General features: G+C 36.5%; 1 protein-coding gene across 4 annotated transcripts in view; it reads right to left on the minus strand.

Annotated features, from left to right (window-relative positions):
- Positions 1 to 25364, minus strand: part of LOC109109916 (cadherin-13-like) — a 283438-nt gene that overhangs the window by 128851 nt on the left and 129223 nt on the right. For 3 of the 4 annotated variants that reach the window (XM_042775468.1, XM_042775471.1, XM_042775470.1), the window contains exons 5-6: positions 19764 to 19769; positions 18948 to 19100 (exon numbers count right to left, since the gene is read on the minus strand). In XM_042775468.1, the coding sequence (XP_042631402.1) occupies positions 18948 to 19100; positions 19764 to 19769 (159 nt within the window). The remainder of the gene's footprint in view (positions 1 to 18947; positions 19101 to 19763; positions 19770 to 25364) is intronic. The other variant, XM_042775469.1, reaches the window with a different exon arrangement.

Consider the following 25364-nt stretch of genomic DNA (forward strand, 5'->3'; position numbering starts at 1 on the left):
GCCGGATCTGGGCCAAAACTGCTTGCTGTCTGGGTGGCTGGATGATTTTGAGAGGTTCTCCCAATAGAAATCTTCAGGAAATGGGTCTAGAGGTGACATTTCCTCACACGCGTGACTCCAAGCAACATTTAGCAGTTTTGAGCTGTTGCGATCAGAAAAAAAGCCTGTACAAATAAAAGACAGCATAGGAGGAGATGACAGATGAGTACAGAAAAATGAACGGGAAAATGTAATGCTTAATATGGTGTAGGAATGAATGTCCTTCCTTTCAGTTAAAACAGCAAGTTAGAATGCTAAAGCTTAAAGATGCACAATTGAAAAAAAAAAAAAAAAAAAAAAAAAAAATACTTGCTGGTTGTCTCCAAAAATACAACTTTAATCTGCCTGAATCTCTGATTGAATCGAACAATAAATACTCAAATGACAGAAGTAAAACAAGACATTATGCTGTTAAGATCTGTACAGAATGCTTAGCTTTCATGAATAAAAAAGCCATATGGGAAGGGCACTTGTAGTAGACCCTCAAATACAAAGAACTGGCTGGTAAGAATATAGTGCACAGACTTCTTATGAGGACCGTCCAGCTAGACACATAACCCCCATGTAAGATGTCCACATTCAGATGGAGGCTGGAAAACCTTTGAGAAATTTTGAGAGAAAGAGAAGGATAGATGACTAAAATACTAACAAACATAAAAGTAGTATTAAAATGAAAGTTGCAATGCTTTGTGTATGGTGAGAAAATCCAAATTGTGCTTCAAAATGGCAGTGGCTTGTACTGGTACATTTAAGGGCTGATTTCTCAGGTCTGGTTCTTTACATTTCTGTTTGTCATTGTGATAATGGAATTCCTACAGTCTCTAATGTACTGTACATAATAAAGAGACCTATATTTTGCAGCACTTGCTCCTTGTAGCAAAACAAGTGGAGCTAGCCATCTATCCATGCATCTGTATGTTTGTCCATGCGTCCATTCCATGGATCTGCCCATGAATCCATCCATGTATGCTTCCATCCTCTGGGATTGCAACTGTATTGCTTATGTAGAATCTCAAAAATCAGTGAGCTGCTGTTAGGAGAACAGATACAGTAAGCTAATGAAGTCAGGCATCATGCCTCCTTACCTAGAATAAAAGTTATTCTGAAAGCTAAATGAACTGATCTTGTATGTCAGTATTTTTTTTTTTTGTACACTGAGCAAAGTAAGTGGACTTGGGACATCTTGCCAGAGAACTCCTGTGAGACATTCTCTAATCCACAATTCCTGTTCACATCTGCTGTGTGTCTTCATGGACTTTAAATATTTCAAAGAGCCACCGGAGAGCAGCTGAGCTAGCCTGAGTGTTAGTCTCATTTCCTGTATGTTTCTGCTGCTCATTGCAGAGTAAAGAGGAGAGAGGCTAATTGGACGTTAAAAAGTGAAAGCAAAGGTATATTGAAACAGCAAAACACTCTAAGGAACTTAAAATTTATTGCAGCTGTTACACAATATTACTGTGCACAGAGTATTTGTTGGCTTATGAAGAAACCATGCATCTTGTTTTGCTGAATATATTGTAGGTGTGAGTGTTGTTAAATGTAGGCACTTTACTTTGTACATTAGATCTGAACTCCATCCATTATGAAAAGCGGCATATGGAACCATGAAGAACCAGACCTGAGGGAACAGCCCGGACATGGGCAAACACAAGCCACTGCCATTTGGAAACAAGTTTTGGATTTTTTCCACCATACACAATTTATTGTAACTTCTATGTTAATGTATTCTACTGTCATGTTTGCTCTTATTTTACAACTTACAGCATGGCTAAAATGCCCCGGTGTTGCAAGATCCCAATGAGAGAGTACAACCCTACACAACCAATGCAGATACTTTTGCCGACATCTCAAAATTTACTGATGAAGCAGAATCTATCATCAGATAAACTCATTCTGAATATAAACTCTGAACACTGATTCCAGAAACAAAGCAGCATATAGGAAAATTGTGAAAATTGGGGAGCAACTAATTATAAATCTTTACAGCTTGGCTTATGTATATTAATTAGCTTATGCAATATTCTCCCAGTCACACTAACTGATTTGCTATCCTTCCATCCATAAACAAGACTGAGTGTTTTTTTTTTTTTAAACATAACCTCACCTTCCTCTAAGTACTGTGGGGATACTTAGAATGCCGAAAACATCATGATTGAACACTTATTGATTAGATTACCACCTGTATTTTAAAACATGCATTAATCTTCATGAATATGTATGAAGTACACATAATTAGTGAGCGTAAAAACAAGGCAAACAAATTGCTTTCTCCATGACCATAAATAATCCATTTAAAAGAGTAATTCACCCCAAAAAAATTAAAATTTGCTCACCCTCAAGGCATCCAAGATGTAGATGAGTTTGTTTCATCTTCAGGGCTGATTTGGAGAAATTTAGCTTTACATCACTTGCTTACAAATGGGTTCTCTGAAGTGAATGGGTGCCGTCAGAATGAGAGTCCAAACAACTGATAAAAACATCACAATAAACCACAAGTAATCCACACCACTCCAGTCCATCCATTAACATCTTGTGAAGTGAAAAGCTGCATGCTTGTAATAAATCCATCATTAAAAAGTTATTTATTTATTTATTTTTATAACAAACATGCATGCCTTTTGCTTCACAATACATTAATTGATGGACTAGAGAGGTGTGGATAATTGTGATGTTTTTATCAGCTGTTTGGACTCATTCTGACGCACCCATTCTGCAGAGGATCCAATGGTGAACAAATGATGAAATGCTTAACTTCTCCATACTGATGAAAAAACTATCACATCTACATTTTGGGTGGCCTGAGGGCAAGTAAATATTAAGCAAATTTTCATTTTTGGGTGAACTATTCCTTTAAAGGTAATTTTTGAAGGTAATTTTTGAATGTTCTGGTAAATAAAATTTTACATCAGAATATCGCTTTTTATATAAAATACTGATTAGGTATAAATAGAGTGACTTTAAAAGAAAAAAAGAGTGAGGTGAGGTGATAGAATAAATGATGAAAGAGTAAAAATGAGAGAATGGGAAGATCCTTTATAGCAGCAGCCAGATAAAAATAATTGCTTGCTGAAATTCATTGAAAAAAAAACAAAAAAAAAGTCACCAGGGCTTTGGGAGGTGTTTCATACTAAAGCAATGGCTCTTGCCTCTCTAAAGGCATTATTCATTCACATTTGTGTGGTGGTTGCTGTCGCCTATGAAGGAATCTTATAAGGGCTGAGTTAGTTGTTCTGCAAGTCCCTTGACATGAGAGCAGCACTTCCCTTTTCCAATAACACAACTCATTAGGGCCTTTCACACCGCTTTAGTTCCAGAACTAAATGTACAGTACTAAAGTACTGGGACGATTTTGCGCGAACTGTTTCTCAGTACCATTTAAAGTGTTGCATGTGCACCGAGAGTGTGTACTAGGATGTGACGTAAGCCGGTCAACAGCGATGTCCTTTGTGCGCAGCATTCAACAACGTTAACAAAGAAAAACAACGTTAACAACAGGAGGATGGAGGACGCTGTGATTGGAGCTGTGTTTTTGTTGTGTCTCGCTGGTTTCACAATAATGGACATGGAATGTTGACGTATATGTAAAGCGATTGAAAGAACAGAAAGGAGGACTAAGAATCTCCAACGACAACCGGCAGTGCTACATTTGCTACAAGTGCCTGCACTTCAGCGTCCGTCCATCTATTGCTGTTCTCCATACTTGCAAAATAAGTTGACACAATGTTTACAGTATGTTACAAGGCATTTTAAATCATGGCGGGTGAGGGTGTTTTCGTACGTGTCTGGCCAATCAATGTCTACTTGTGTCACGGGTAGTACCAGTTGTGCTGGTTAGACCCTGCTCCGGAGCAGTCCAGCGAGAAGTCCAGTAATGAAGTCGCACCAGTTTTCTGAGGTGGAAAAGGGTTCTATTTTTAGAGAAGTGTGTGGAAAGTGAGATGGGAGAGTCTCATTTTTTCCACTTTTTAAAGAGGGGCATGACAAAACGATCCACTCTGGAAGTGTGCATGAATACATCTTCATTTAGGGAAGCACTCCCCCAAGTAAAGGCACACATACTATAAAAGACAAACACAGCAAAAACAGAAATACATTTTGAGAGAGCTCTTAATCAGAATCTTCCATAAATCTACTAATAAGGGCAAACGATGAAAGAACTATGGAGTCTCAGCCTCAGACGGCACACCCACAGTAGCCCACTGAACGTCTGATACATATTATACATAAAAATGGTGACATGCTTTATGCAACTGCAAGGATTTTGGCTGCATCAGACCACTGAGGGTGGGGGGATTAGGGGTGTTAACAAAAGTTACTAAGTGGGTAATTTTAACAATGAGCACTTTTCAGGAACATTTGCCAGGAGAGTGGAAACAAATTCACAATATATTTTGGTATCAATTAGTTCAGTTAAAACACAAAATAACTCAAAATAATCAAATGAATATCTAAAGTGGAACAGATTTTATAGCGATAATCAAATGCCTGGCTATGCACAACTAGGAACTGCAAGACCCCACCAAAGTGCTTTTTTTTTGTATAATTATTTCTATACATTTCTATACATATATCATATATACAGTTTTGAGATTTCAGTTTAGTAATTTTAGTGCTTAAACTTATTTATTCCAGTTAGTTTCTAAGACAATATTTCTCATTTTCATTAGAAAATTCACTAAATTTCTAAATGTATTAAGTCAAAAAAAAATCACATCTTCATAGACTATGGACACGGGTGGACTTAAATAACTTTCTTAAATACTGTACAGCCACAACTTCTATACGACAGATACTAGTAGTTCTTTAAAGAAAAAAAATCACAGTTTGACTTTCAGTCTCCTCTCAGTTTGACTCCGTACAAACAGAAGCCTCTGACAAGTACTGCTCTGTGGCACTAAAGCATCTAAAGACTTTAAGAAAATATAAAATGGGAAATACGTTCACACAAGCTACAGTTTTTACAGTACTGTTAAAAAAAAACACTTTTTTTGTAGGCAACCCTACAAAAATCCTTTTAGTTCTCAAAGCCTCAAATAAGTAGATTCATGAAAGAAGCGTTCAAGACAAAAGTGTATTTCTAAAAACACGAGTGCTGCTTTTCATCATATAATATTTATATGTGTCTGTTGGTACATATTGAGTTTTACTTGAAAGGCTGAGGAAGAGGTGTTATCTTCAGAAAGAAAAACACAGAGGAAAAGCACAAAAAAGAGAAGCTGAAAAATAAAACTGACAGTTTTCCTGTGTGCAGGGCAGCATGCCTTGCTCTTCAATGCCTAGTATATTACTGGCCAGCCAAGCAGAAAAGAGGAGAGAGATTCGGAGGTGAACATCACCTGTCTCTGGACATATCTCCAAAGCCAGTCGTAAATGAAGTGGACAACTGTCTGGTTATTCTTCTCGCACGGGCGCACTCCATCGTAGGAATTCAAGGCCGCTTTGCACCGCAATCAAACTTTTTTTCTTCCCGCTGAGCCCTCCACCTGCCTCTTGGAATAATCGGAAATTCCTCCCAAAAGTACTACCCCTTTATCCTTAAGCCACGCAGGCTGCTTGCCCGAAAACGCCCACCAATACATTAATGTGAAACTGTGAAATGACAGCACAGCCACATGAATAAAAATGTACAGAAAAAGAGGTGAAATACTCTCGTTCGCTCTGTAGGAACATCTTAGCATTGCATAAAAAAAAATAAAATAAAATCACACCTCTATTTCAATCCACAACTATTAGTCACTTCAGGGGTGTAGCCAGCAGACCGGCAACAACTATTAGTCACTTCAGGGGTGTAGCCAGCAGACCGGCCCCCCCCCCCCCCCCCCCCCCCCCCCCCCCAATGTTTATATACAAATATAATATTTGTTAAATAATTGTTTAACCTATTTTAACACAATTACAAAACTAATATAACATCTCAAATCCTAATCTAATTAAAATGTGTTTTTGTATAATTCTTGATGAGTTTGATTGACAGCTATGTTAGGCAAATAGGTATTATCCAGGCTGTCTCAGGCATGTCCCACCTGTGAATTAGTGTGTGTTCACCCATTTAGTTTATTCTATAATTTGCAGTTGTGTGTTAGAAAATGTTACACAGAGATTATTGTTTTAATAATATTTTCAACTGACACCAGCGACTAACTGCACCTGTTTCTGAATATGTAGTACTATTAATAAAAAAAATAATAATAATAATTACAAAAGAAATCAGAAACATGACATTTTTGAAAGAAAAAAAATATATAAAGAATATGCTTTAATTATAGGCCCTATCTAATATATTTAAGCAAATATGATACAGTGCCTGGTATAGGCTATCTAGTTCTCTTGTACTGTATGTCGATGTTGTATGACATCTGTATTGACAACTGATACAAGTTTACATCTGTGTTTTATATTTGTTAGTTGAGCAGACATGTATTAATGACCTGGCATGCGAGATTCTTTCTACGCAGCTTCGAACTTTATAGTTTGAGTAGCCTATTGTAATCTGCAACAGTATTTCGGGATTGGGGCTATTGTGAATGATCGTGACGGTGACGGAGACACAGTAAATTTACTATGTGTGTCTTCCATTAATTTTTCAATAGCATCAAAGAAAAGAAGACTGAAATGACCTGAATATTGAGTCCGACTCTGTCCATTAGCTGCTAGTGTCCGCTCACTTTTGCCCAGACCCGAGCAAGAATAAAATTCTGCCTAAGCCACTGAGTCACCTAATCTAAAATTTGTGGAAGCAGTACATAATTAGACATTTCTGATTATAATTTTATAACAAGTTAGCATGTGTGATGTGTGTGTTCTGTTGTCAGCCCAGATGGGCTCCCATGAGACCCTCTTCACCAGATGTGTGTGTGTGTGTGTTGAGATGTGAGTCTCCAGAGAGACACTTGAGACATGTTGTTCCACCAGTGGAGAGACATCTTAAGATCTAGCATCCTACAGAAGAGCTGTCTAGAGACACTTCTCCATCCTCCTCTTCCATTCCTCTTTTTTTCTTACTCATCAAATCATCACTTCCCTACGTTCCTTGTAAGTGACATGATGATCCACTAATTTCAAGAGAGGTTACATCATCATTTGACGAAATTATGTATTTCAGTTTAAAGATAATGGACTTCGCAACTTATAACACTACGGAAAAAGAGCAGGTCTGTTTCTGGATTTCAGCTTTTCTTTCTTACCAAACATAGCTGAACATTTTGACTGGAATCCACTGTGTTTTAATTGCATTATACAGGTAATTAGTTGTTGTAGAATCTGTTGACACCCTCAAATTAGAATGAAACATAACACAGACTGGCACAGGCTGGAGACAACAGAGGACAATTGTCAAAAAAAAAACAAAAAAACAACAACATATATTCTGTATATATACATACTGTACATTCAGTAGGGATAACAGTCAGATATTATTGCAATACAAAGTCACAAAGCAGAGCTACTAAAAAAAACATGGCCATGATACACACACACACACACACACACACACACACACAAATACTCAAATTTGAACTCAAATTATATTTTATCTGCATTTTATTTTTATTTTAGCAGCTCTGAACTTAAAAATTGAAATTACAGATAAAGAAAAAGTTCATGAAAAATCACAGTAAACATGACAAGTTAAGTACATTTATTATCTTCATCTATTTTGTTTCTCTTATTTACAATATTTTGTTTACTTTGAATCTTATGAAACTTTCCCTGTTTCTCTACTGATTTGATTCAAATTCAAATAACTTTTCTTCTTCTTGGGAAAATATTTGTTCTTTAATTTCTCAAATGTATTTCATATTTAAACTTTTTTTTTTCTTGCACAAAGTGCTTCTGCCCTGTTGTGGCTATAAAAGCTTCCACTTAAATGTGTCTTCAAAAATTGGCTTGCTCTCTCTCTCTCTCAATCTCTCTCTCTCTCTCTCTCTCTCACACACACACACACACACACACACACACACACACACACACACACACACACACACAAATGCATTCTAAAAATGTACATTTTTGTTCATATCCATTAAACATCACTTTATCTCTAAAGCAACTTAAATTACACTACTTGTATGCAAAATCCATCTGAAACAACCTGGGCTTAAGTGCTTTACTCAAGATCACAACAGGCCAAAACTGAGCTCAAAAATGTTGGTTTCCCTGCTCCACAGAAATACAGTATTACTTATGCATATTACTGGAAACCTTTTTCAAAATTATTAGAATTTCAAGTGACATTGTTTACAAAGGTAAATTATGATTTCATAATATTTCCAACTTTAAAAAGCATTGTGAAGTGTCCTTGGGTTTTAAGTGGTGTTATATAGATTTAATATACAGTATATATATATATAATATATATATATATATATATATATATATATATATATATATATATATATATATATATATATATTATTATTACTAAAAGGAACAGACCAAAATTTGGCCCTCAGCTACATTTAAATTCATCAGATGTTGCACAAACTGTTTCTCTGCTCGGACAGATTTTTGTAAATACCTTCTGCGTGTGTGCAGTGTTTCAAGCCGTGTTGATTTTATTCTCACAAGCATTGTGGTTAATATGCCAGTTTACAAAGTGACCTTGCAGGAATCCATCATTGTTAATCCACTGAGATAAAGCCTTCAATCACTGGCCAGACCTGAGAAGGTCTCTGGTGCTACTGCCAGCTAAGAACTCCTCACTCCTCACACCACACTCACTTCATGAAGCCTCACTCTGAACAAAAACCTCAAGCACATCTCAAAAGTATAATGTCACTTTCAAGGATCATTGGTTCTGATTGTTCGGTTCTGACTGACAGGTTGTATGGGATTATGTTTATCTAACTGGTTGGGAAAACACAGGCTGTGTTTTTAGAAGGCACATTTGAGAAGGAATCACTCTCATTCTTGCTGAAAAAGCTAGTTAATGCTGGTCTAACCATATGAATCTCAGCTGGTACAGTAGGACCGATTGATCAGCATGGTCTGATAAAGTGGGCTGATTGAGACAATCTTGTTACTTAAGAAGCCTTCTGGGACACCAGCTCACCACCATCCAAAACACAACATATTCTTTTGAAGGATATTAGACTAGATTACCATTTTCTGAAAAAAGTATCAGTGCTTGCAATGCAGCAAATGAATAACATTAAAGATTTAGCTAAACTTGAGTTTTAGGCATTGGTTGTGCTTAAATGAAATGCTGAATCAGAGCTGCTTTGCTGTTGTCATGACACTCAGTCGTGACTTGTTTCTTGTTTCTTGAATCTATGGAAGACAATCTAGAAAGCAAATTATAGTAAGAAAGACCAATTGAAAATCAGATTGAAATATAATATATGCATATATTATGATAACATCACTGTCGGTTAAATGAAAATTACTTGTATATATATGTTGCATCCCATCCAATAAAAACTAATAAAAAGATCTACAAACAAATAAATTAATGCTTAGGCTTAGAGGTTTTACAATTCAGAACATTTCAGGAATATCAGAATATTGTGGCATGCCAGCACTATAATTAAAACATCCATTCAGCCTTCAGTTATCACCAAAATCAAAGCAACGCTGCCTTCACTTCTTATCGTTATTTGCTAACACACATGTTGATTGGCTCTGACCTTCATGTGATAATCTAGGACACAGTAAAATCTGGAAACCTGACCACTTTCCCTCTGCATTTTAGAACTCTTCAGACTAATGGAGGTTTTAATCTCCCATTAAATGTTTAATGTTTCATTTCCGCAGCCGTGATTGGTGCCGTACGGAGGGGGCTGATTAGACAGCAATACCAGCGGGTGCTATTAAATGCAACTATTGGCCTGGTTTTAGGTATCAGAGTACAATCTGAAAACAGAGACGCCGCCGGTCTCACAGTTGTGGAAACCGTGAAGGTCATTACTGTAATGCGCAAGCAAGCACACATCTGTCCCGATGGACGAACCTCAGTGAGGGAACAGTAAGCCATGGTGGACAAAGAGTGCCATTTCCGCATATGCTTAAAAAATGAGACGCCGTCTCAGCATATGCCACTACAGGGATCATAACTGTCAGCAGGAAATAATTGCAGTAATTAGTGTTAGGCCACACATAATGAGAGCTCTAATTGATGTTACAACGGAATATTACCTTAGGCCACTTCCAGCTGACCTAATAGTCTGGGTTTTGCACTCAAAAGGACAGTTTTTGAGATGTGACAGAGGACAATCGGTCCTTAAAGTGATGAATTTGGGAAGCAATAAGTTTAACCCTTGAATGAATGAACGTTTTGCCAATCAGTATTACATATTCAGGTCTTCAGCGACCTGGAATGTATATCTAACTCGGATGAATCTCTAAACTGCCCCAATAACATAAAACAGTCCTGACATTTTAATAACAATTATTTGGAAGGGTGGAAACTTGGAAGGAGGTTTTGAACAACGGCTATACCATAATCATCACTCGATCTGAACCTTTTCATACATTAATCTCATCTTTAAAATTCTTCAGTTTTATGGCAGTGATAATTTTTGAAAAATAAGGTGATTTACAATTATTGAGACATCAGATATTGACCACTGTTGCACCAAAAATAAATAAATACTCCTGCAATAAATAAATAAATTAATAAATTATTTTTACAAAAAATTAGGAAACAGACTTTTTTTTTTTCCTTGTCATTGTTGATAGTGAATAAATTAAGGAAATACTTAAAAGGTGGAGGTCTAACTTCAAAAAATAAATGAGAGAGAGGGTTGTGGATGGCATTCTGGGTCACTAAAGACCCGAGGTATGTGTCTAAGGGTTAAATGCACAAACCACAGCGCACAAGAAAAAAATAAATAAATAAAAAATAAAACACAGAAGCCGACACAGATGGTTAGCTGATTGGTTGTACGCACAGATCTCTCATGTTTAGTGTCTAATTTCTCTTAAAACAGTTCAATTTAAACAAGCTTTGAGAGCACACGGTACTCAGTATACAATTAGGATCATATAAATACCAGCAACTGCTCAGAGGACAGATGGCACGCACCCACATGCAAATAAACGCACAGAAAAAACACACACGCACAGATGCCGCCATTCCCCCACCATCAAATGCAGCATGCCAGCGCCCCGAGGATCAGGGTGTGTGTCAGGTCCATGGCAAACAAACAGCTGTTGGACACACAGGTCTTGTTTCATGCCTACGGTGAACCGGAGAAGTTATTTGTGAGAGACCGTCGTGATATCACAGTGCCAACCCGCTGTGGGCGAGTGCATAGTCTGTCTACCTGAGACAAGGCACCAAAACACCCATTGACACATCATCATGTGACTCTTCTGCAGGCAGTGGAGCAGCACTGTCATTTGGCTGCAGCTACACAGGAAAAACATCATCCATATGTTCTGTGTTAATGCATGAGTGGCTTCTTCATCTTTTTGCTTTCTAGTTTTCTCTCCGACTAGGTGTCTCTCTGCTGTTTTATTCATGTGGCTGACAATAAGGAATGGTTTTTGAGAGTAGATGTACAGAGATGAGCAACATGTTCTTTCCATGAATAGGAATCTAATCATCCTTATGTCATTCAGAAATGCAATTGTTTTCTGTGGAATACAAAATGGGTTACATTGCAGAATTTCCAAGCTGCTCATGGATGGATAGAATGTTTTCCATATAGTACAAGCTCCAAAATGACCATAAAACAGTCCAATACTCAGGAACTATACTTCATGTATTCTAAATTCAGATATTTATTAGATATCTTGCTTATTATAGTAGACTGTAGAAGACTTCAATTGTCCAGACTACATTCACATTTGTTGTTTTTTAAAGAACCCATTCAATATGACTATACAAAATAAAAACTTTTACAACAATTGCAATAATAACGATTAAAATAAGTATTAAATATATTTGTACATTTAATGTTCAAAGCTGGTTTGATTTTAGGAACAATAATAATAATAATAATAATAATAATAATAATAAAATATTAAATTAAATTACAAAACATTTATAATATTAAATTAACATTAAAGTATTTCTTCCTAATAAAACTTATTTATTTGCCTCAGTTTTCTTGCCGAAATATTTCTATTTATTTGGTTATATAAATATATATTTTACATTCATTAATTTGCTTTCAAACATTAAACCAAATAACGTTATGCTTTTGTTTAGTTGGAAAACCTTAGGGAGACATAATAGCTTTTTTTTCCTTTGCTGTTTTTGATGACAGCCTACTAAAAATCTTAAACCAATTTTGAATTTACCTGACTTTACAAATAAATAGAGAAATAATTCTGCAAGAAAATCAGTCAGAGTATAGATCCAAAACAATCACAGAACCTCTCAATACACTGCCTAACTTGAAAGGCTGATACAGTATCTGTAGTATTTGTGTTTGCTAACCACTAGACCACAGCTCCAACCACAATGTTTTTTTTTTTTTTTTAATTATTTTTGTATTACTCACACTTATCTGATCTGCCGTCTTGTTGTACAACAGACTCATGCTCTTTTAATCTCCTATTTTCTAAGCTGTTTTGGATTCAGCGATGAACTCATACAGTGATCACAACATGGGTCCTTCATCACAGGTCCTTCATGCTCAATGTTTTACAGTGCGATTTCCCTGTGGTAAGAAGACTCTGAGGATATCAACAAGGCATGACACGGAAGCCTGATTCCTGATTCCAGTCCAGTAATAGTGCCTTTATCGTGGCCTTGTGTTTTGCAGCAGTCTGGCCATGAACACCACATAGAAGAATGTAATTAAGAAGTCACTTTGTGGCTCTCGCAGAAAGAAAGCACTTCTAAGATGTCAATTGCATGGTTCGTTATTCGGTCTGGGGAAATGCTATGCTTCCTAACTACGAAAGAAGTGCTCGGGGGACATGCGTGTGTCTGTGTGTGTGTCTTCACATGCGTGGCAATGTGTGTGGACATCTCTGTGTTTGCATGTATGTGTGAATGAGAGTCAGTGCAACTCTCTGTATATTCATGCGATATGTGAGAGTGTGTATCTGCATGCCTTTCTATGCCCATGTGTTCTCCCTACAAGTTGGATCTGTGGGATGTAAATTTAAACAGTTGGAATTAAACAGCTTCAGTTGATTGCTGTAATGTGAGAATAAATATCCATTCATTAGATGCAATGTTGCAACTGGTCTCTATTTGTCAGCCTACTATGATTTGTCTGTCCTCGCTTTTAAGTCTTTATCCATCACCATTTATTTCAGGAACCAGAATGTCATAGCAACCACCAAACAACCCCAATGCCACACCCTAGCAACCACTGAAACACCCTAGCAACCCCAAAGAAACATGCTAAAACACTTTACAAACCACACTACAACAATTTGGCAACCACCTAAACACTCTAGCAAATGCTTAACAACGTGCTGTAAACCATAACAACCTCACTGCAACACCACAGCAGCCACCACCAACACCCTAGTAACCACATAGCAACATGCTATACATTCAAAACCCTTTAGAAAAAAAAAACGCACTGCAACAACTTGGAAACCATCTAAAACACAATATCGGCTGCTTTGCAAAAGCAAAAAATCTTTATATATAAAAATCTTAAAATCATGGAACCTAAGCAAAGCACCCTAGCAACTACTTAACAACATGCTAAATAAAAAAAAAAAAATGGTAAGAACCCTACTGCAACACCCTAGCAGCCACCAACAAAACCCTAACAACTGAACAATGAATGCTAAAACACTCCAAACACTTTAGAATCCACGCTGCAACACACTGCCAATCACCCAAAATAATAGCAAGTGCTTAGCAACATGCTAAAAACTCTAGCAACCACCAAAGAGACTAACAACCATAGAAACATGCTAAAACATTAAACCATTAAAAAAACACACTGCAACACTTTGGAAACCACCTAAAACACCCTAGAAGCTGCTTGGCAACATTTAAAAAATCTTAGCAACACCCTAGCAACCACCTGAACCACCCTATCAACTGGATAGCAACATGCTAAAACCCTGAACAACCCCACTGGAACACCCTAGCAATTACACAGCAACATGCAACACCTTGGCAAACACCCAAAATACCCTAGCAACCACTTAGTAACACTGCAACAACTTGGCAAACACCCAAAATCCCCTAGCAACCACTTAGTAACAAGTTAAAAACCTTAACAACCCCAATTCAATACCCTAAAAAAATGTTTTCATTTCAAACAGTAAAAATGCTGTTTATTCACAAGGCTCATAAGACAACGAATGCATATACACACTGCATTGGGAAGGAATAAGCAATGGAGAGAAAAAAGTTGCTGCCAGAAACTGCTGCGAGTTGACTCCTGTGGAGACGCTGACTAAGATACACAGCAGCAATGCGGCACCGCCTGCGAAAACAGTCCCTGGCCTGGATCACCCACCACCCCACTCCCCATATGCGCTGCCACACGCCTGTGATTACTCCTAGTGTGAGACTGGCTGGAATTAGCCGTGGTGTAATTACTCCTGATGTGCTGCAGAGGGATCAGCCGGAAAATGCGGTTATTCCCACCAGTGTGGCACGGGAATTAGGTGAAGTGTGGCAGCATGGAGGTGTTGCACTACAAATCTGTGCGTGAGGTGGTTGAGGTGAGTTGAAACTGGCCCATCTGTGTGATTAGATGGAGAACAGGACACCATTAGAGGTCAGGGGCTCCAAGGCTTTCAGCCATAGCAGGTGAGCCAGTGGATTATTACAATACTGACATGCCCGCTCGTCCGACTAGTTCCCAAAACCACTCGGAATTGCAGGAGAGAAAGTGGAAAAATGACACTGATGGAGGAATAAGCTAGCAAAAACAAACAAACAAAAAAACAACATACTGTAGGCGAGAAATGAGAAAAAACACAGGAGATAGTGACATACTAAAATGTAGTCAACTGGCTGAAAAAGTGAAAAAATTAATTGGACAAAATGGGTTTGAAAGGGCAAAATTACTGACCAAAACAGTGATGTTTAATTATTTCTCCTCCAATGATGTGTTTTGACTGTTTCAGCATCTGTTTTGTGCAAATCATGTGGATAAGTTACCACAGATAACATGACCAATTATAATAAAGTGTGTATGTAAAATTTGTAAAGAGGAAATATCAAGATATTGCTGAAGAACAGTGCGATTTAACTATCACTGAGACACTATAGTATTACAGTAACAGTTTTTATTAATTTTTTTGAATCACTTTTTTTATTTTAAGTTTTATTAATTTTTATTTCAGTTTTAGTTATTTTAGCACATGAAGATATACTAAATTAGAATGAGAAATGTTGCCTTGCCAACTAGCCGAAATAAAGTATGTTATTTAATTTACATTTTTTGTTTAAATAATTAAATATAATTTGAAGTAAAATCATTTTATTTCAAGTAATACATTTTTTTTATGTTTCTAGTTTTAATTTCAGTTTTAGTTCTAGTTTACTATAATAACCCTGTGAAGAACAACTGGTTTAATATATCAGTTGAGAACACAACACCCTGAAGAGCACATTGATTTCACTTACCCAAATGAATTACCAAAACCTAATTTTCTGTTTCGGTTTTCAGCTAAATTAAAACGTTAATGTCAGTTTTGTTGCTTCAGTAACAAAAATCATTTCAATACATCAGTATCAGAAAGAGTAATCATTCTAAGAAAGACACAGCCAACATATGCAAAAACAGCTGTGGTTAGCATCATTCCTTCATCAAGCAGTGTGTGAGCATTAGTGCTGTAAAATGTCAAGCTTTGATGTGCACGCGCTTGACGCACACTTTTGAGATTGCGGGTGGTGTGGAGGTGAGAGAAAGGGAGATAAGGAGATGTAAATGTCAAGTGCTCTGCAGAATGAGGGCTTTGATCCCGACTGGGGTCTGCGTAACTAAGATTACCCTCCTCTTCAGAGCACACACCCACTCTACCGTGACCAGCAGACCTAAACTATGGTGGTTATACAATAGTGAATAAGCCATCCGCAGTGTTAGCTACTGTTTAGAAAAAGTAGTCAGCTACACTACACGCTACAAACAAAAACTATCCCATGACACAATGCATGATTTAATCAAGCTGATTTTTGCTGGCACAAAAACAATGAGGATTTCTGAATGAATGACTCTCTGAGGGTGACAGTGCCAATCTTCAAATGCTAAATTTGTACTAAATGCAACTGAAACTACATAACCAAGTCAAAAAAAAAAAAAAAAAAAAAAAAAAAAAAAATTCAACATACTGTTCATGGACTTGAATTCACTTTTTTTTTGTTTTCACTTTTTTTTCATCTGTCCACTGATGATGAATCTACATTTGAGAAAAAGAACTGTTTAGGATGAAAAGAATCATTAGACTAGATCAGCCATTCCCAGGCTACCATTCAAAAGTTTAAGATTGATTGATTGATTGATTGATTGATTCATAGATTCATTGATTCCTTCATTCATTTCTATGCATCAAAAAAGTATTTTGAAAAAAAAAAAAAAAAAAAAAAAAAAGATTAAGCAACAACCATTTAAAGCATTGATAAGAAGCAATGTTTCTTGAGCACCAGAGCAGCATATAAGGATGATTTCTGAAAGAGCATGTGACACTGAAGACTGGAGATTTGGATGCTATAAATTCTTCTTTGCTATCAACTGTAATAATATTTTACAATATTTCTGTATTTTTGATGCAATAAATGCAGCCATGGCACACATAAGTCACCTTATATGTTATTTTTTATTTTTTTTTTTTTTTAACTTTTGAACAATACTGTAGTTTTGAGACCATTTGTGTCCAAGTTTACTTGTAAAAGTTGACAAAACTCACATTACAGGAAAAAAAAGTGCAAAAACATTTTTGACTTTCAAAAACATTAAAAACTCTTACAGACACACAACTTTTGAACAGTAGTATTAGAGAGAAAAGCTTATGAAAGAGAAAAGCTTAGGTGAGTGTGTTTGATTATTCCTTCTGACATTACAAACAGTCCTGTACTGTTTACTGAGGTCACACGACTACTGGATGGAAATAAATGGCTACCACAAGAGCTACTCTGGGAAACTTACATAAACATCACTACATTTACTTCCCAAAACTGTCTAGTACTGTCCGTGTTAGCATTCCCTTCCATTTCAAAGGCAGCTCCTCGGCCACAGGACAACCCTGCGAAGTATGTGATTTGGAATCGGAACTTTTTAGGCCAAAACACACACACACACACACACACACACACTTGTCCGACTTAGAGTCTGAAGTGCTCCTAGCAAGAACAGCCTGTACGCAACGGCTCCAAAAAAGCAGCAACGCTATAAAGAATGATCTCATATTGGGAAAAGAAGATTTTTTTATTGAAAAGACAAACCCAAGGCATCAGGCTGACAGAGATTTTTCAAAAACCTTGCTAATAACACTTTATCGGAGCATACCAGTGGGGTGGAACAAAACGAGGGAGGAGGAAGAGCGACTCTTTTTTTTTATTAAATCTGTTCCTAGCCAGACAGGTGGATATCAAACTAAGCAGAGCTGCTTTAGTTCCCCTCTACAGGGGGCTAGAAACCAGGTAAACCCTCCTTTATCTGTCAAAAGACAGGGGACATAAAGTGAAAGAGAACAAAAGCTCTGGAATTCTTGGATCAAAGTAACAGCTCGATCAACCGAGCAAACAATTCAAAGGAATCGTATTGTATTTCTTGTTATCTGGAGTTACCACAGGGTGGTCCTTTCTTTGGCAAAGCTCTACCTATTTGAAAGGTCTCTTCTTTTCCGATTTAAGACCCTAAGAAATTATTTTATGTTTTGATGCATTGCCTATTAAAACAGGAAGGAGGTGGGGATTTATTGAAGGGCTAGCCAATAAGCTTTAGTACTGCGCCAGAGCTGACAAACTGCCATTAAATAAACAGGAACAGATTGCTTTTTTCAGGTATTACAGACTTTATTTTATAGTTCCAGATCATCCATATAGACACGAGGAGGGACATATTATTCTAGAGAGCATTTGACTGGATATAATATCTGTGTAGCACAACATTAGTGTCATCAGTATTTGTACTCTATTTTTTTTTTTTTTTTTTTGTAAGTTAGCTAAAAGTGAAGTGTCAACTTTTACAAGTAAACTAGGACAATGGTCTCAACACTACTACTGCAAAAGTTTGAGGTTAGCAGTTTTTGTTTGTTTGTTTTTTAAATACAGTTAAAAACAGTAATACTGTGAAATAATATTGTGATTTATAATAACCGTTTTCTATTTTAATACATTTTAAAATGTAATTAATTCCTCTGCTAGCAAAACTGATTTTTTTATTACTGCAAGCTTCAATGTCACATGACCCTTCAGAAATCATTCTAATATGCTGATTTGATGCTCAAGTAACATTTCAAATTAATGTTAATGCTGGAAACATGTGCTGCAAAATTTTTTGGGGGGAAATTGCAATACTTTTGTCAGAATCTTTTTTTTATAATGCGGTCTTTAAAGAGACTTTTTTTCCTCTACAATCTAACAGTCAACCTAAAAAGTCACTGTCAGACCGCTAATGCAAAAACTGAAAGGAGCCACCATGTTCACACCACAAACTCGCAACACACATTAGCCGAGTGTCTGACAGGCCAGCTGACAGCTGCATTATTGATCACGCACTCGTTTTGTAGAATAACTGCCTAACTGGAGTCCCACATCCTGTACGACAGTCGGCTTTCCTTCACTGAGTCGCTCGTTGGATGGCAAAGAGACACGAGTCATTACAGCCATTAATCGCCTTGATGCATGGGGTGAAGCAAAAACATATTTTCTTTTCGATTAGGGACATTCGGTTATTCGCGCCACAGTCTAATATGACTTAAATAAACCTGCAGTTTTCATGTGGAGCTCTTTAACTGAACTTCTACATACTTACTGACAGTATGCAAGGGGGGAAACAGAACGCAGTAGATAACAGAGTCAATATCTCACTCACATGGTAGTATGCGATGGCCTCTCGATCCAGGGCTCGGCTAACTGCCACATCTCCTGTCAATCGGTTGATGCTGAACACACCCTTAGGGTCTTGGTCTGCTCCCCTTCCCGTCAGACGGAAAATGTGGTCTTCCTTCATGTTAGATGAGATCACCTGTACCACAGGACAGTACCCACAATCATATTAATGTTAGCGTTATTGAAATGGTACAGTTACAAAACACAAAAACTAAGCATAAAACAAAACAAATGCAAACATTTTTTATGTACTTTAATAATTTTATAAATGACCTAAATATTAATATCTATTAATCATTCCTTATCTCTGTATCAACCAATAAATCCTCAAAGAATTGCTCTAAAACAAATTTAAAAAAAATGATATAATATATAAAATAAACTTTAAAAGCTTAGAAATGCTGCCTTGGCAAATAACTGAAATTAAATTGGTTGAAGTACTAACATTACTAAAACTAAAACTGAAATAAAAATAAAGCTAATAAGAAATGCCAAATTTCCTTTTGTAAACATGAATTATTTAAATTTAACATCAACAACAACAATTATTATTATCATTATTTGTTGTCGTTTATTATTATTTTTACTATAATTATTAATAGTACAATTTGATTTAGTTATCACTGTGCCAAAACTGAAAATCAAAACAATAATCAAAACCAAAATGTTGTTGTATGGTCTACATATGTGATATTGGACACCTAAACATTAAAATATTCTATATTGGTCAATATATTGACCCACAAAGTCAGTTGTTGTGTAGATTTGTAATTCGTTCAAGTTTCTCAGCAGAACTCACATGCGACTGGATAAATGCAGCAAAGTCCATTGTGTTTCATCAGAGTGTTGCAAGTTAGAAGCAAAGAAAACAAGAAAAGTTAATTACACACACTAACAGGCAAACACAGTTATGTGTGAATAAAACATGCACACGTGCTAAATATACACTTGTTTGCTTGATCTCATATTTTAAATCTAAATTCAGAATTATTTACCAAATAATTCTTGCTGGCAATGATGAACACACAGTGAGATGTCTCAAATCATGATATAACACCACTCTTCAGATGATTATTAACTCAGTGTTTTAATATACTAGCAGCTGAAGCTTGAAAATGAGAACCATTTGTATATTAAAACATCTTTCATTGGCCAGTGTGACCAGTGCTACCACCTGCAGTTCATTTGGCTTTTGTGTAAAGCATATTTTTGTGCAAATTAGATTTCCGCAACTTCCCCCTCTAATGAAAGCTCAGTTATTAACTAATGACTTTAAATACAAATGAACAATAGCCTCTTATGAACCTTTTTTTTTTTTTTTTTTTGCATAAAAGACCCTTTCTAAAAGCTGTTTTCATCAAGAGCAATAAACCCCATTGCATGTATCGGATCACAGAGGCTGCCCACCTTGAACCTTCCCATATCTTGTAATTAAGCTTAAGATGAAATATCCCATTTAGAAAATGAATCCAAGCAAAGTAATTGTCCACACGAAAAGCCCCAGTTAGCTTTATTTATCTTCCCCGCACAGATCCTTTCTGCCAGATCATACACTAATACTGTTTTCTCCTTTATAATTATTATAATCTGTTAACCCAGGGAACATTATTATTCTGAGAAATGGTTTAGCTAAGACTCTGCCGAACACAAATGCAGACTTCATCGGAGGAGGCCTTCAAATCCTGGTGTATTCCTGTGGCCGACAAATGTGAAATTGCAGAATTTTATAGCACAATGAGAGCTGTCTTGTTTAGTGGACAGGTTGTTAATATAAGCAACTGTAATTTGAACTAAAGCAGATCATGAAAACAACAAAGTCATGCTGACAGAAGCACAATCACACACATACAGTACTGTATACACTCACATTGTCTCTATTGTTTCATGTAAAGCTAGATAGTATTGGTAGAAACCAGCCTAGATCATACAATTATTGGCTTTCACACAGAGGCTAAACACGTACACAAATAGCACCAGCACTGCAATCTCCTTAAATGCATCCATTATCGAAACAAATAAGCATGTATGCATTGCATATAAATGATGGAACATAAGCCATTTGGCATTTAATAATTATTTCTAGGTGTTTACAAAAAAGTCAGGAAGGGGGTTGACATAAAAAGTCTTCCAGGTTTAGAGACCAGCTAGGCTAGGACTCACAAAAACAGCTGGCTTAAGCTGTTTTCTTTTCAGTAGGGCTGCAGTTTCTTCCAAAAAACCCAAGGCAGGAAGGCCAGCAAAGCACTTTCCTATAGAGCAGGTATACCTGTGACTCAATCGTGATTGGATCCGAACGCAGGTCATCTGTAAATGAATTCTGCTGCCCATTGCAAGAGAGCCAAAAGACACCCAGACAAACTACAGTGTCACCTGTTTACAGGAGTCCCACACCACAAGAGTCCATCAAGTTCAGTTCTCCCTCCTCTTGTTGTGTCTGTTTTCCTCCCACACTGTTTTCTGCCTTGTGAAGAACTTCTTAACGGATCTGGGTATGTCTTGTGAGAGGTTGCTATGGAGTTTCGTTCTGCTGTATGCTGCACACAGCTGTGATATTGATCCAATAAAACAATGAAACACAACTTTTCTCTCTGTACTTCAGAGGTGTTTTATTAAAGGTGCAATGTCTCCTTCAGCACGAAAGAGAATTAGAAAGGAACGAAACAAAAGGAGCCTCAGCTCCAGAGATGTGATGACACATGAGATGGTTCATAGTTATTTTGTTTCAGCTGCTGAGATGTGGTGTGAAATCAGTTTGATTTATTAGTCTGTTAAAACTCAAAATTCCAGGCATTCTAAATTGTAGACGGCAAAAATACTTCTATGCTTTTTATATTTCTATAATTTAATATAGTTATCTTAATCTGTATCACACAAAGAGTACCGGTTTTCTGCAGATATCAGCATGAACACATTTAATAGTAATTTTATACAAGTTCAGTAAAGCAATAAGTGACATACTTCTATTACAGTACTTAGACTTTTTTGGGATATCTGTAATGAGTTTAGACATAATATTGCTTGTTTTTGCTAAATTTTGCTAACAAAATAGTTACAAACAAAGATCACAGCACTGTTTTGCGTCTCTCAGCAATGGTGATTACTTGTTTAATGAATCAGCTTTTTGAACAAACCGGTTGAATAAATGATTCAGTGATTCACTCATTAACACAGTCAAATGCTTTGTTTCTGAATGAATCAGCCGTTTCAATGAATCGGTTGAATCTCAACGACTCACTCATTGACAGTCACTTGCTGTCACCTACTGGCGGTTTTATTTTCATATTTCGACTATTTCTTTCATGTTTTAAATTATTTTGAATATCAGTATTCAATATGTCAGTTTAAATGCATCCTTGTCCTCTCTGAGATACATTAACTGTGTAAATACAGTAAATCTAAATGCTATTTCAGATGCAGATTCCAGAAATGTTTTTTTATGTTGGAATGAAAGACACTAAGCACCGGATAAAGTGCTTCTTATTCTTTCCCAAAAATACAAAATGGAAGACAGTGTTAAAATTGAACACAATATTGCTACTCAGGCTGTGTATGAACCTTTTTTATATATATTTATTTGCTTCTTTTCCATTTTGCATTTACTTCTACTTTTACTTTCAATACTTAAGTATGTTTATGATTTAAAAAAAATAGTACAATAAATAGTATTTTTATTTTTATTTATTTTTATTTTTACTTTAAATATTTTTGTATTTTATTTATATATTTTTTTTGTACTGAACACCACTGTATGTGTGTTATGTAACCCCTAGTGTGTGTGTGTGAGAGACAAGGCCAATGTATTAAAACCGTTCAGTTTAATCACCATTCTACATTAATGCGCTGCCTTAACTGATGCGCACACACACCACTCGATATTTGATTGGGTTTAAGCTCAGGCTGTGGCTGGGCTCCTCAAGGAAATTCAGAGAGTTGTCTATAACCCACTCTTTCTGTGTGCTTAGGGTCATTGACTTGTTGGAAGGTGAACCTTCTTCCCAGTCTGAGTTTCTAAATGCTCTGGACTAGGTTTTCATTCAGGCTATCTCAATATGTTGGTGCACTGAGCGTTTCTTCTACTCTGATGAGTCCCTCAGTCCCACAGCATGAGGCTGCAACCAGCACACTTTAGTTTATACTGTGCAGGTAATGAGCAGAGCTGGTTTCCTTCAAACATGATGCTTGGAATTGAGGTTCATCAGACCAGAGAATCTTGTTTCTCAAAGTCTGGGGGTCCTTTAGGTGCTTTTTTTTGTGCAAATTCTAAGTGTGTTTTCATGTGTCTTCACTGAAGAAAGTCTTGCCACAGTCTTGCCACACCACCATAAAGCCCACATCGGCAGAGTGTTGCAGTGATGTTTGTCCTTCTGTAGATTTCTCCTATCTTCACATATGATCATGGGGAGTGGCCATCAGGTTCTTGGTCACCACTCAAACCAAAGCCCTTCTCCATCAGCTGCTCAGTTTAGCCAGGAGGCCAGCTCTATGAAGAGTCCTGGTTGTTTCAAACTTCTTCCATTAAGGGTAATGCTACATGCTTCTGTGAACCTTCAATGAAGCAAAATGCTTTTCTGAACTCTTCTCCAGATGTGTGGCTTCACGCAAACCTGTTTCTGAGCTCTACAGGCAGTTATTTTAGCCTCTGGGCTTGGTTTTTGCTCTGATATCCATTATTAGCTGTTAGACCTATTATTAAGACATGTGTGCCTTTCCAAATCATACCCATTCAATTGAATTTGCCACAGGTTAACTTCATTCGAAGTGTAGTAACATCTATAAGCGATATGAATGCTACTGAGTTGAATTTCAACTGTCCCAGATAAGGATATGAATACTTATGCAACAAAATCATTTAAGTTTTTTATTTTTTAGAAATTTGCAAAGATAAAAACCTGTTTTTTGCTTTACCATTTTGGTGTACAGAGTGTAGTTTGATGTGGGAAAAAAAGTCGTTTAAAGCAGTTTAAGATAAGGCTGCAACAAAATTTTATTTTTAATTATTTTAAAAATAGTGTAAATTTATGATTTTGCTAGGTATTATATATATATTTATATATATATATATATATATATATATATGTGTTTGTGTGTGTGTGTGTGTGTGTGTGTGTGTGTGTGTGTGTGTGTGTGTGTGTGTGTGTGTGTGTGTGTTTCAAATAAATTGTGTATAAATTTCTATTTATTCAAAAATCTAGAAAAAAAAATATTATCACAAAAATATTAAGCAGCACAACTGTTTTCAATAGCAGCAAATCAGAATATTAGAATGATTTCTGAAGGATCATCTGATACTACTGTAGAGACTGGAGTAGTGGCTAAAAAATATGAATATAAAATATACTCAAATTTTTTTTTTTGATCAAATAAATGCAGTTTTACTGAGCATTATTTTTCTCTTAAAAATATAAAGTAAAAATCTTTTACCATTTTACAAAAAGAAAAAAAAATCTTACAAAATCTTGTTCAAGTAGCCTTCAAAGTGAGTAGGCCATATTGATGCCTACTGTAGTTTCATTAATAATTCACCCAATGTGTGGCGTGACTGTAGCAGTAAAAATTAGCAGAATACAAGGAAGTGTTGGAAAGTGATGAGACAAGTTTAGAATGATCAAGGCTACTGGTGGGGTGGAGCAATAGAGGCCATGGAAACGGAGTGCAGGCGGTCCCTCGCTGTTTACGGCGTACTTACAGGTGGTGGTTTATTTGAATGTACAAACAAACACATGTACACTAACATAAACAAGCCTACACAGCCTCCCCTGGCTTTCTTCTCAGTCATTAGATGTCAGCGAACAGCCTTGGGGGAGACGCTCACCTATTTCTATCAGCTCTCATTAGGAGCAGGGAGGACATGAAAGAGCAGCCGTTTCTTGCCACTGCCTGGATATGACAGGAAGGAGGGACCTGACTCGAACTTTGACAATACAGCACTGAAGGGGAGGACAGGCTATGTCCTCACTTTCATATTCTTTCACTCTTTCTTTCTACTGTGATAGCTTTCGGCTGTATGAGCAGCGCAGTGGTGTATAATCTCCCTTGATTTACGGATGCTTGACTTTGAATGGAAACTGATGTCAACTGATGCTGTGTATTAGACACAGAGTACTTACCTTTACCTTTAAAAAGCAACCCGAAAAGCAGGACCTAAGTGGTGCTTGCTAAGGAAAGCATTAATATTAGTATTGCTTAAATTTTGGGTTATGGATTTGAACAGACTTAACTTTAAAAATTTAAAAATATCCCCAAAAAAAAACATAAAATGTAGGTATTTAGTAATTATCATATTTTTTTTGTTTTTGATTTATTTAATTAATAAAATCATGCAGCTTGCTGAGAAAATTGCTATTACTTTTCTATGCAAACAGACTTGGGCCATATCTAGGAAACAAAAAAACAAAACAAA

This window comes from Cyprinus carpio, chromosome A18 (assembly GCF_018340385.1).
Source record: "Cyprinus carpio isolate SPL01 chromosome A18, ASM1834038v1, whole genome shotgun sequence".
NCBI lineage: Eukaryota > Metazoa > Chordata > Actinopteri > Cypriniformes > Cyprinidae > Cyprinus > Cyprinus carpio.